At 38.3% G+C, this 12,625-nt stretch overlaps 1 protein-coding gene across 9 annotated transcripts in view; it reads right to left on the reverse strand.

Moving 5' to 3' along the window:
* Window positions 1-1,102: 1,102 nt before the first annotated feature.
* The window catches only part of NEK11 (NIMA related kinase 11), a 79,990-nt gene continuing 68,467 nt past the window's right edge, over window positions 1,103-12,625 (reverse strand). For 8 of the 9 annotated variants that reach the window (XM_056483067.1, XM_056483073.1, XM_056483066.1 and 5 more), the window contains one exon: window positions 1,103-2,008. In XM_056483067.1, the coding sequence (XP_056339042.1) occupies window positions 1,804-2,008 (205 nt within the window). In that variant the 3' untranslated portion in view covers window positions 1,103-1,803. The remainder of the gene's footprint in view (window positions 2,009-12,625) is intronic. The other variant, XM_056483072.1, reaches the window with a different exon arrangement.

Genomic DNA, 12,625 nt, shown 5'->3' on the forward strand with positions numbered 1-12,625 from the left:
TTAATGATCTCTTGAGTCCTTGACTGCCTTAAGGAGCCTGACCCATTCTAATCCAAGTATTTTTTCTTGCAAGCTGCATGGAGAAAAGCTTGCAGTCTTTATCACTGACTGCTTACAGAGGCTGTTTTTGAGGTTTTTGTGATAAATCACCTTGAATTGCAGTAGAGATAAAAGAAGGAGTGAAGATTTTCTTCTTCTGACATTATTCTCACCAAGTCAGTTACTCATAGTTTGCTTTTGGACTTTATAGTCCCTGCAACATCCAAGCACTCCTCCTGTATCTCAGACTTCAGCACTTCTGTTTTAAAATGGACTTAAGTTATGTGCAGAAAATATGGAATCAAGCACACATACACAGCATTGAGAAGGATGGGGAGTGTAAATCAAAATGAAATAATAGGAGATTGAAACTTGACAAACAAATATGTTTTCCTACCTCAATGAACATCATGGTGGACTTTAGCCTCTGGCTTGTAACACCGTGTATTCTAAATAAAAGCTGAAGCTAGAAAAAGCTGAAACATACCAGAATCTCTTCTTAATTTGAGCTGGAAGTGCCACATCATCTGTAGCTGGATGTGCCTTTTGCTTCCTCAGATTATGCTGCTGCTAAAATAGATTTAGATGAGTCTACTTGCCTTTTGCTTTGTTCTTAACACATCTTAAAGATGGATAGATAGCACTGCTTAATTGACCATCAATATACTGGTATATATGACCATCAATAGATTGGTATACTTCACTGTAAAAACTCAGGTCAAATAGAAATGCTTTTTTGATATTCTTAATACGAATTTCTTCTCATTTATTTAATGCAGTCCCAAAGTCCTTTAAGACTTGTGGTGAAAAAGCAGGAAGCATAAGGATTATGATAATGGCTCAATGCCTAAAATCCATTTGGTCCAATTGTATGACTTTGTTAACCTTTAGTCTTTTACAGATGGAGGACAGAGCTCAGAATGGAGAATAAGGAAGGAAGAGGTAGAAGGAGAGCATCAGGTATATAATCAGAACCTGAAACACAGTTGAAATAAGCAGGAGGGGGATGCATATGGAGAAGGGAACATAAACACTAAGAAAGAATCAGTAACAATGTGCAAGGCAGAAAAAAAATTCAGTTTATTGTTCCATTTTTGAAGAACTGATTTAATCCAAATATCTTTATACAAGTACAGTGTCTGACCAGACATACACCTATCTCTGTGTATGTGAGCATGCATACATGTATATAAATATGCACATATGTATGTATTTCCACAGTTCCTTTGAAGCTCAGATTAAATGCAGTCCTTTTGACCAATCAATAATAACAAGGTAATTAGGGGCTGAGTGACCATACATATACATATACATATATGTTTAAGAGTAAATCTGTCAAATTACAAAAATTATGGGCTTAAATATCACAAGGAGCAGTTAGCACAGAAATCAACAGCAGCTGGAGTCTAATCCTGCATCATTCCATCAGAGGCAGCTTTGCCAGCAATGCTCTGAGTGCAGGACTGGCATCCAGCCACAGCCCAGAACATCCTTCCTTATGCTTTAAGTAGCAGAAAAAGGGGACATGGTCAACTGTGAATCCTCCCCTGCACTGTCATAAACATTTGTTCTTCTTCCTGCCCCTGAAATCTGTGCTATTTACCCGCTACTCACTGCAGTCTGGGCTCTCAAGTGGAGCTTACCCACATGCTTATGTACTACATTTCCTTCAGCAGTGTCCCCCAAATACCTCTGTACTTGCCTGCTGCCCTGAAGGAGGCCCCTTCCTGCTCTGTACCATTCCCAGCTGGTGCTGACACGCTGTTACAGCTGAAGATGCAGCTCTGAAGCCTGTAGCTGCTCCTCCAAGTACAGCAGCTGATCTACTTCGAAGCAATCGCTGGCTCTAGAAACCAATTTCTCCAAACAGCTCCTGATCTCCTCCTCACTGGCATTCTGCTGCCTGGCTTGCTTGAGGCAGCTGTACACTGCCTCAAATGCCTCCACTCCCAGTTTCCCAATGGCAGATCTGGGGATAAATATTACAGAAAAGGTCAAGTAAAAGTTAATTTGTGATATTCAATAACACAAGCATTAACAAGTGCATAGTTATTCTAAATGTTGTAGGTTTGAATAAAATTATATCATGATGCACCTTGTTTACCTGACAGGAAAAGGAACTAAAGCTTCCTGGTGAATTTTCCTGGTGAAGTTGCTATACAAAGAGCCCAAGAGTAAAAACCTGGCCATAGTAAAGTCATGGGAAGCACAGCCATCCTCATTGTTACAATCCAAGAATCCACTTTATGCCAAGTCTGACAGACTCTTTTGTCTACAACAAGTCTGGTAAACACACATGTATTACTGCCTCTGGATTTAATGAAAAACAAAAGGAGCAACCCCAGTCAGCTGAACACCAGTGGTGTTTTATGTGAGCATGCTTTGTTATTAATTGCTTTATTTTCACTTCTATCAAATACAAGAAAATCATTATACAAGCCCATCATGAGCTAACTTGACACTTTTTTCTTTTCTACAGTGATCTCCTTTTATCAGAATACAGACCTGTAACTCAGTGACAAAACACACTCACAGCATCTTAGTATCGATTTATAAAAAAGACACATTTGAAAACTGCAAGACAATGAACAGCATTTCTTCCTCCTAAAGGAAAAACATCTTTAAATTCATGTATCACAGGTAACATAAAATTTTTCACTCGTTGATGACTTACAATTTTGATGAAAATACCAGAGTAATTTTCCTTCAGAGTAGCAGAGACTATCTGCTTGCTCTTCATGCTTCTGACACAGGATTTGTTTTTTTTCACTAAACCTTTATATGTTAGAACAGTTGGCTGTCTTTTAGATGAAAAGGAGGTGCTTGGAAGGGAACCATGTCATATGGTGCCTGCAGTAGGGTCCCCAGACAGTGCCTGAGGCAGCAGGAGCTGGGACACCCTCAGCTTCTGGCAGGGGCAGAGAAGGGGATTCAGAGGTGTCTCCTGGTGCCAGCATTAAGGCTTAGAACTTCAGTAAATGTGCACGTAGGTTCAGAGGGAGCAGGCACACTTCCCATAGCAGTTTAAATAGTTAAACCTATCTCCCAACAACAACTTTACAAACTGCAGTTGTAGTTTTTCTTGTTTTTGTACTGATTTTGTGGCATGTCTAACACCAGGGCAAGGTCAATCCTTCTCATCCAACAGCATAATCAACCTAACAGTGTAGTTGCTTTTTATCAGTAGTCATCCTGTTATTTCTGAAAAAACCATCATCATAGTGAAATGTCAGCCAGTAAGAGTTCCATATTATTTAAATTCCTCAATTCTTAAGAAAACATTGCAAAGAATTCTACTTTATTGCTTCTCAAACTTCTCTCATCCCACTTGTTCTTTGCTGTTCTAGCACCTTGATCATGCCCAGCTGTGATTCCCCCTTTGGCTCCAGGTGACCCCTATGCTGGCTTCTGACATGGAAGCAGATCAGGAACCTGGGGCAGGGAAAGCCAAGACCCAGGATCAGAAGTCACAGGGTCAAGCTGGAATCTCTACAGGTCTAGACCTGACTAAGCCCTTCTTCCTATACCTAGAAATTACCTTTTTATTTTCTGCCAAGAATGTGGTCTAGGAGAAAATACAAGCTGTCGGAAATAATTAATTCTCTGGCACTGGAAGCCTAGGGATGTGATTACCACTGAAAGCTAAATGGAGATTTGTTTGACAAACAACGTACATTTCTTCACAAAACAGAATCAAAAATATCACTATTTCTGCCCAACAGTTAAAAATCAATACATGAAAAGCTGTCCTGAAATCAAAATCACTGCTACTTCATAAGTGCCTTTAATGACTCCTCTCTCCCTCTTAGACAAGTATGTTCAATTTTTTTGTCAGTTCTGTCTATTTAAAGATGAAAAATTAAGCAAACATATACCTTGGGAGTATTGCTTCTGCTAATAAATGTGACCTGCAGACTTGAATCTTCTCTGTTCAGCTTGGCAGAGCATGCAAATCAGTTAATCTGTGTAACAGCTGATACAATAGAATTAAGGGGAAAATGTTCATAGGTTGAAAATTACAGGGTAGGTAACAAAAATTATAACCTGCTTTTACAAAAGGAGACATCAGGCTCTGTTTGGACATGAGAGCTGCATTAATTTGACTCTACTAGCACATCATGCATCACAGAGGCAGAAGTGTGGGATGCCAAAGAGGCATCACCGAGTCAATCTGTCATCCTGATGGAGGGAGAGGGGAAGACATTTCCTCCCTGGAAAGGGAGGTTTGTCCATTATGGCCCTGATCCTGTGCTTGGGGATACTTGTCTATCCATGTAAAATCCTAGAGAGGCACAATTACAGATTGCTATTTCACATGAAATATGGGATACTTGCATTAATGTTTTGAAAATAATTAAATCCTTAGCACCAAAAATGCTGTGAGAACAAGTGCAGAACTCCCGTTTACAGTCACATTTGGCCATCCATGTTTTCTGATTTACTGGCTTTTACTCTCTTCATGCTAACCTATGAGGGTGAGCTCTCACTGTGGGTCATCATCCCTTTTTCAGCCAAGACTATGTGAGTGAAAGGGATACCTGATATCTGGGATTTCATTACTGTGAAAAACTGTGGGCCAGACCTCCATCCCACACTGGCCTAAATTGTTTTTCAGTATTTTAAAACCTAAGGAATTACAATGGGCTCTACCAATCCAGGGTATGGCTTTGGGTAATACTCAGTAATGTGCTTAAAAGTCGTATCTCAGATTGTTCTTTTATTTCTTTGTTACAGAGTCTTAGATGGAGGGATTCATTGAGCTCAACTTCCCTCACTCCTGGCTGCACAGAGCAGTCCCAACACTCCAGGCAGAGGAGGCACAGGGCTGGAAGCACACTGTGACCACCAACCCACTGGCTACACAGCAGATATTGCCAGTCTGGGGACACCGTGGCCTGAAAAACAATTACTCTTGTTGCCAGCTCTTGTGCAGCACACAACACATGCCTGAGAAAATGAACTGCAACAAGAACCAAAGGCCATATTGATATTTGATAATTGGATGTTGGATAATGACGGAGCGTGGACATAAAATAGAGACTTGGTTCTATCCAGGATAAGGCACTTCTGTGTATGGGAGACACAGTAAAGAATATCAGCAAAATCAGAGGCACTGCTGGAGGGGAGCTAAATTGGAACCTTGAGAACTGCAATTTTTAGACACAGGGTGTCTAAAACCATTCCAAGTCATTTAGTGGATTTGAATTTATCAGGCTATCTGGTGATTCACAGTTGATTTTCTGCACATCAGTGCAAAATTACTAAGATTTGACAATATAATAATGTTGTATTCTCAACTGGCTGAGGAAGTTGTAAATCTTACCCTAGGTGAACAAAGAATTCTCTATTATCCCACGGGTTTTCATTTTGACTATTCTGGTACTAGCTACATATTAACATCTCCTTTCTGGCTGGGAGATCAATTACAACACACCTACCTTTATGCCACACTGACAAAAGCCACAAAACAAGATTAATGCTGAAGTTTGTGCTCCTCCATGGGCATTAGCAGCCAGGTTAATATCTCTCAACAACTTGTCATAACCTGCCTTGAAGGATAACTATGACACAAATCAGCAGCTAAGGGGTTTTTCAGCTTCTCACTTTCCAATGTCATTTAGCATGATGTCAGCTATCATTTAAAGCCATCCTGGTCTCACTGGTGCTTTCGGGGAGCTGCATGTGGTCTGTGCAAAGAGAGGCTCTGCACACACCAAAGCAGTAACACCATGAAAGTACCTCTGGATCAGGCAACAGCAATAACATCTCACCACAACAGGCAACACACTGCTCCTAAGACAAACACAGAAAATTCAGTTATTTCAAAATACCAGTTACTCATGCCTACATCAATGCAAACCTTAATAAGGAAACTTTCTGGCCATAGAATTCCCATTCAACTGGGCATTTATTTATCCATTTGAATGCAGCCACCTGCATCCACCACTAAGGAGCACATTGTAAAGTAGAGAACAAATCTGTGTTGATTTTGGCTCATGGGGCATAAAAGCAAGCACAGGGATCTTGAAAGAATAATTTCAGTAGATGCCTCTAAATTCTGTTCTTTCTAACTCAAGGAGCTAACTCCAGCAGTATTACTTAGGATTCTCATCAACACATCCAACAATGACTTGTCCCTGAATTAATGCTATTTCCAAGCATCAATTTATTAACCCCATATTTCTTTTTAAAACAGTACAACCATGCCACTTTACAGCTAACCAGTACTGATATGAATCTCAGAGAAAAAGATTGTTACATCTCCTGAGATGACTTTGCAAAAGAATCAGGAAATTACATATCCTTAGTTTCATACAAAATATTATTTTCTAACTGTACCAAAAAAATCTTAAGATATCTGCTACAGCATCTCATGGTTCAGTAAACAAACAGGTTTATCTCAGTCAGAACACAAAAGATCTCTGTCCTCTCAAGTTATCTTTCTGTCATTCACTTTGCTGGCATTACTCACTATGAATGATTAAAACTTTGACACTTGAAAGAAATGGCTCTGCATTCAAATCTTCATTTGCAGCATAACTTCTCTGTCACTGTTTGAAGACCCCCTTGGGATCTGCTAGGAGAAGGGCATAATAACTTCCATGATTCAGGTTTTAGGAACTTATTTCTAAAGGTAGGGCAACACTTTTCTAGTTCTAACAGCTGTTCAATCTTGGGAATGTGAAAAAAATGGCTAAGTCTATGAAAAGGGCTTATTAAAAATAAGGTAATGGAAAGTTTTATTTTATAAAAGTGAGTAAGAAAAGAAATACAAATTACTAATATTAGCCCCCACCTTCACCTTCAAGCCTCAATAGACTTTGACTATCCTCATATGACTGCTGAATGAAAATTTCTTCACTTGAAAACACAATGATAATTTTCCTAATTCATCCTTAATTACTTCATAATTCCTGCATTAAAGCACCTTAATTTGATTGCAAACAAAACTCTCTGATGTCCTACTTCAAAGACCTGCAAAATCTAAAGCATATTTAGGACATGTTATCCCATGAGTTAAGAAGGATCTTATTATTAAAAGATGTAGACACACAGGTGAAGAAATATCAACAATAATATTCTCCATGCACCTCACATTCAGAGATAAATGAATTTATAAAATAGGAATTGAAGCTGACATCTGCTCTTGGAAGAGCGTTAATTAGAATTTAGAGCTGCTAGTTGAATTCTAGCTAGTATGAATTTAGAAGATACTTTATTGTAAGAGAAAATGTGTCCCTTTTAGTTTTTCCCACAGAAGGAAACAAATTACAACAAAACGCAGTCATTGAAATCAAAATGGAATGCTGCAATTTTAAAGTCTTCCTATATTAAGAGGCTTACTTCCAATACTAAAAATAAGAAAGGAAATATGTTTGCTTCTATAGAGCTATTCTTCATGAGGTAGAGTGGGTGAAAATTACACTGTTTCAGTGTGGCCATGAAGAATTACCTGAAACACACTTTCCTGAGCCCCAGGAGTTTTATATACAGTCTGAGATTTCCTAGTCTTTCTATAATTATTTTAAACAACATTCTGATTATTAACAGTGCCATGGCATTCAAAGAATCTTTGAAAAGTCATCAGTTTAATTCCTTCAGCACCACTGATCAAGATCAAGCAGGAATTCATGGCACACTTAACACACACCTGATCCTATTTGCTCTGTTTATCAATGCATTTGTTTTAAACAGATGTGTCTGAAGAGCAGCACAATGTAGAGCTACTTCCTGAATGTGGGCATGTGAGGATACAGCAGTTACCTCTGCAAACTCAATAATTATATGCAAATCTTGTAAGAACTTAAGAATGTAACTGCATTCTCCTTTGCTCAGCTGTGTAGTAATACAGAGTTAATGCTGATTTCCTTTTACATGGCTTAATACTGGGAGGAGGTCTCTCCTAACTTATGATTTCATACCAAAATGACAGTTTTAAAACCAACAATTTGATATCAGACAAGGAAAAAGTATTTATGCATTTCGATGAAACAACAGAATACTAACTATTACTATTTTTTTTTTCAATCCAAGAATTGTCTTTAGCTATATTCTATTAAGTGTTACTACTGGATATAAAACAATGCATTTCTGAGTTAGCAATAAGTCAGTCTCATTAAAAGGTTGTCAATGAGTCAGGTGCTTCAACAGAGAGATTAATGTAGTCAGTTGGTATGGAGATGGACAATCCTTGATAGAAATAATAGAAATATCACAAACACCACAGTAATTTCCTCACAAAATCTCCAGCTGGGTTGAGCACTGTACAGCCACAGAGGGAGGTAAAGCAGCATTCAAGCTCTGAACTATGCTAAACACCCATGCAAAGTTACAGTAAAAGTAAAAATACTCTTAATCAGTCAAATAAAAAAATTTAAAAGCTAAAAAACCCCCCAACTGCTGTGCAATGTAAGATATCCAATTCTGGCAAATTTTAATACATTACATAAAATAGACACTAACATATACACAAAAAGACTCCCAAACCCATTTGCATATAGTTTTATGCAAACAGTTTTTTGAACATCAATGATTTGGGTTTAGTTCACCTCTTTTTCTACCCAATGGGGGCTGAAGCTAGGTGGACTAAGTCCACAACTTCTTTCAGGTCTCTTTTCACATTTGTAGCCCTTTAAGAAGTTCCTAGCACAAAAAGGACTAAGGCAAATTCACATTTTGGCAGGGCCATACAATCCCATGATGACACCATTCTGTAGAGAAAGAAAAGAAAGAGAGAAAGAGAGAGAGAGAGAAAGACAGAAAGAGAGAGAGAGAGAGAGAGAGAAAGAGAGAGAGAAAGAAAGAGAAAGAGAGGAAGGGAGGGAGGGAGGAAGGAAGGATTCCAGGAAGGAAGGATTCCAGGAAGGAAGGAAGGGAGGGAGAGAGAGAGAAAGAGAGAAAGAGAGAAAGAGAGAAAGAGAGAAAGAAAGAAAGAAAGAGCGAGCAATTACCAACTATGGACAGTAGATCTATGATTTTCAGAAAGGCCTAGAAAGATTTATGGATTCAGTTTCTTTTGGGTCTCCATCAAAATAAAACAAGCTTCACAGAGCAGTTTAGACATTTAAAGACATAGATAGAAGTCCAGTACCTTTTTTTTTTTTTTTTTCCCTACAAAGTAAACATTTAATATCTTTCAAAAGAGACCTCTGGTCATTCCTGCATCAAACCTCTTGGAAAATTCCCTACCTATATATCTCTCAAGTAAAGTTCCCAAGTTGCAATGCTACTTCTAGCAAACACTGTCAAAATTCTTCGAGTGGTTCCATATTGAAAACAGACTATATAATTAATGCTGGGTGAAAGCATTTTCACATTTGCAAACTATTGACAAAATCAAGGTGCTGGAAATCTGAACAGCTCAATCTATGCATTATGTATGCACAGCATGAGAAACTAGGCAAGCTATGCTTTATGTGCAAAACAAGGTCTAATTCTCTGAATGTTTTGAGTGTTTGGGGCCACTTGACATTTTAAAATGAATGAGTCTATGCTTAAAATTTTACATGTTTTGCTACTGAAATGCAATTTTCAACGTGAATAAAAGCTCTCTCTAGTGCTAAAGCAATCATAATGTTACTGTCCCCTTAAAAAAAATAGTCCTTAAAAATTCAGAATAACAGAATGACTCATGGATCTGTGACATAAAGCTCAGCAGAGAAGCTGAAAAATATCTGTGTTTTCTTTACATATCTAAACAAATTCACAAAATATTACACATTGTTTTAAGGGTATGATCTGAGGTTCAAGTGATGTGCAAAACAGGCAAAAGATGAGCATCCCAAGAAAAGGCATCAAACTTAAATTGTGCCCCAATACTCACTCACTCTAACTACCAAGTTTGTTCTCATTATTCATTTCAAAGTGCACCATAACAAACGTACAGCTGCTAAGAACTGCTGAAATTATGGTGTTGTTAGCTGGGAGGAATTTTGGTTTAGCCCATGAGATGCAGAAAATTATAGTAATGCTGTAAGATGTCTTGGGATCACCAGACAGAAATTATTACTGGAAAATAGAGTGTTGGACAGAACACTAGTGTGTGTAAGAAGAAATTCAATGCTCAAAAACATTTCAGAATCAATACCTTCAAGAGTATTCTGCTCACCTGCAAAAAATGTGGTAGCTCAGACAGTGTCAATTAACTTCCTTACAAAATATGTCTTTTGTCTGTGAGAAGACATTCCTCAAGCACATTTACATCATGACACATTCAACATGACAGCCAATGGCAAGCGAAAGGTCAGTGATAAGTTTTAAAATCAAAATCTTAAAAAACAATTAACTTTTCTGTATCTGTTGCTTTTGTCTTCACTAAAGTTGTCCTCAATGACATCAATAACAAAACCAGTTTCAGTTGGCTCAGAAAGGTCCACTCTGCATAAATTGAAATACTACATCAAGTAAACACTTTCTTTACTGTATTTTTTTTTAATTGCACAAATGAATGTACAAAAAGTCTTCTATACTTCTGGCATTTTAGGACTACTTATCTCAAAGAACATCCAGTGAGTACTGAATTACCTCAAAATGACCTTTATTTCTGATTTTTTAAGATGAATGATGCATTTGATGGCAGCATCACAAGCACAAGAAGCATATACACATACTGCTCATGAGTCTGAACCAATAGTGTTACAAGCATTCACAGGAGCAGAATAAAAATATCACCCAGTGCCTTTTCTTCATGACTTCTGAAAGCCTGCTTTACTTACACTCAGCAGGGGATGAGGAAGTCTTTTGCCTGATCATGGTATGCTGCTGTGCATAAGACTTTGGGGACTGACTAAGAGGTGCTTACTGCTGGGCTAAAGGATTTTAATTTACTTAAAATTTGGGGCATAAAAGCCTTTTCCTTTCACTGCCATACATTTTATTGAATTCTAAAGTGCATATTAAAGTTCATGCCTATTAAAATGACTCATTGTAGGTATTCATGGATATCTCCACAAAGGAGCACAAAACGATCTGTACTAAGTTTTTTGTATGGTTCTCAGGGGAAAAAAATTAATAGGTGCTACTAAAATTAAATCTGGGAAAAGTGCTTTGGCTTGAGGAGTTGCTTCTGAAGAACAGCGAGGTTCTCTTCTGAAATGCATAGTTGGAAAGTCTCTGCAGGGGAACATCAGTGGAACAGTCCTTTGTTTGTCTTCATGGATCTCTCCATGAAGATAACTTGGCTCTGGATAGCATGTGACAGTAATGCTTCTCAGACTCAGCACCAATTCACCTTGTACCATCAAGGATGGGAACCACCATGAGAATTAGACTGTGGCCAGGACAGAAAATACCAGGAAATGGCTCCTCCCATTTCCTGCATCTAACACAATTCCTGGGTTACAAAGCCCAATATGAGGAATAAGAGTCTCATAGCTCCGATTTCTATATTTGGTTGATTTCTCACTGCCGGCATGCAGGGCTGGGAAGGAGCATAATGACAACCTTGGTAGGAGCTGGTTCAAAAAATGGAGATTTCTTATCAACACTGCAGATCCCAATATCAAAATGCTTAGCACTAAAGTGGAAATTTTGTGGAGACAATGAACTCTGCTTGAAAGCTAAAGATAAATTCCTGCTCTTATAAACTTCATAGTGAATTCTGACACCAAATATAACAAACTAGAAATTGTTGTCACTGGAATCAGCAATTTTATCATGACTTTTACTGAGAGGACAGCGATTCACATTGATGCTGGATGTGATCAACTGGAACAGAGAGCCAGGGGAAATATTTAGGGGTTGTAGCAAAAAAAAAAAAAAAAAAAAAAAAAAAAAAAAGCCATTTCTTTTTACTTAAAATAGGAAGAGACCAAGCACTTCTACCTACTACACTCAAAAATACCAGTGGCTTCCTTCTATATTTTCATAAAGATTTTTAGCACAGCTTCCCTCTCACATGAGTATCCTTGTCAAGTCCTGCATAAAAATACAGTAGAAACTTCCTAAATTGACACAGCAAGTCAAAGAAGGCATTTAGCGAATTATGCTGCAGTAAGTCAAGCAATGAGCACGAAACATCTTGTCAAGTGACTGCCTTGCTATAGCTGTTTTGCAAGCCAACGTCATTCAATTGGAGATGGCTAAAAGGAGCTTTCTCTGTTAGACCCTGTGTTATTTTAGATGAATCTATGATTTTATCAGAGCTACTGACACTTTCTTCCAGTAACATCATCTGTAATGTGTGGGCACAAAGTTTCTTTCTGAGCAGTTCATGACATAGGAGTCTCCCTCATTAGAATCTATTGCTCCTAACATCTGAAAATGGTGCAAATCCCAAACCTTCATGGTCCCCTTTCTAGAGTGAGACTTGACAACCAAACAGATTTCACTGCTCCTCCACATTATATCCCCTGCTCTGCTCCTCTCTTTCCTTTTGGGAACTCCAGCTACTCAGTTTCTGTAAGATAAACCCCCTACATTGTCTCTTTCATCAGAAGCTGTCATCTGGAAGACCTCCCTCCTCTCCCCCCGCAGAAACAAAAGTCTGCATCTACCCGAGTAAAACTGAATAGCACAAGTCTAAATTATATTAGCCTTGCTTATGTGGCACTCTTATGTGGATGACATTCAACAAACACTTCATATG

The sequence above is a fragment of the Oenanthe melanoleuca genome, chromosome 2, assembly GCF_029582105.1.
Source record: "Oenanthe melanoleuca isolate GR-GAL-2019-014 chromosome 2, OMel1.0, whole genome shotgun sequence".
Classification (NCBI taxonomy): Eukaryota; Metazoa; Chordata; class Aves; order Passeriformes; family Muscicapidae; genus Oenanthe; species Oenanthe melanoleuca.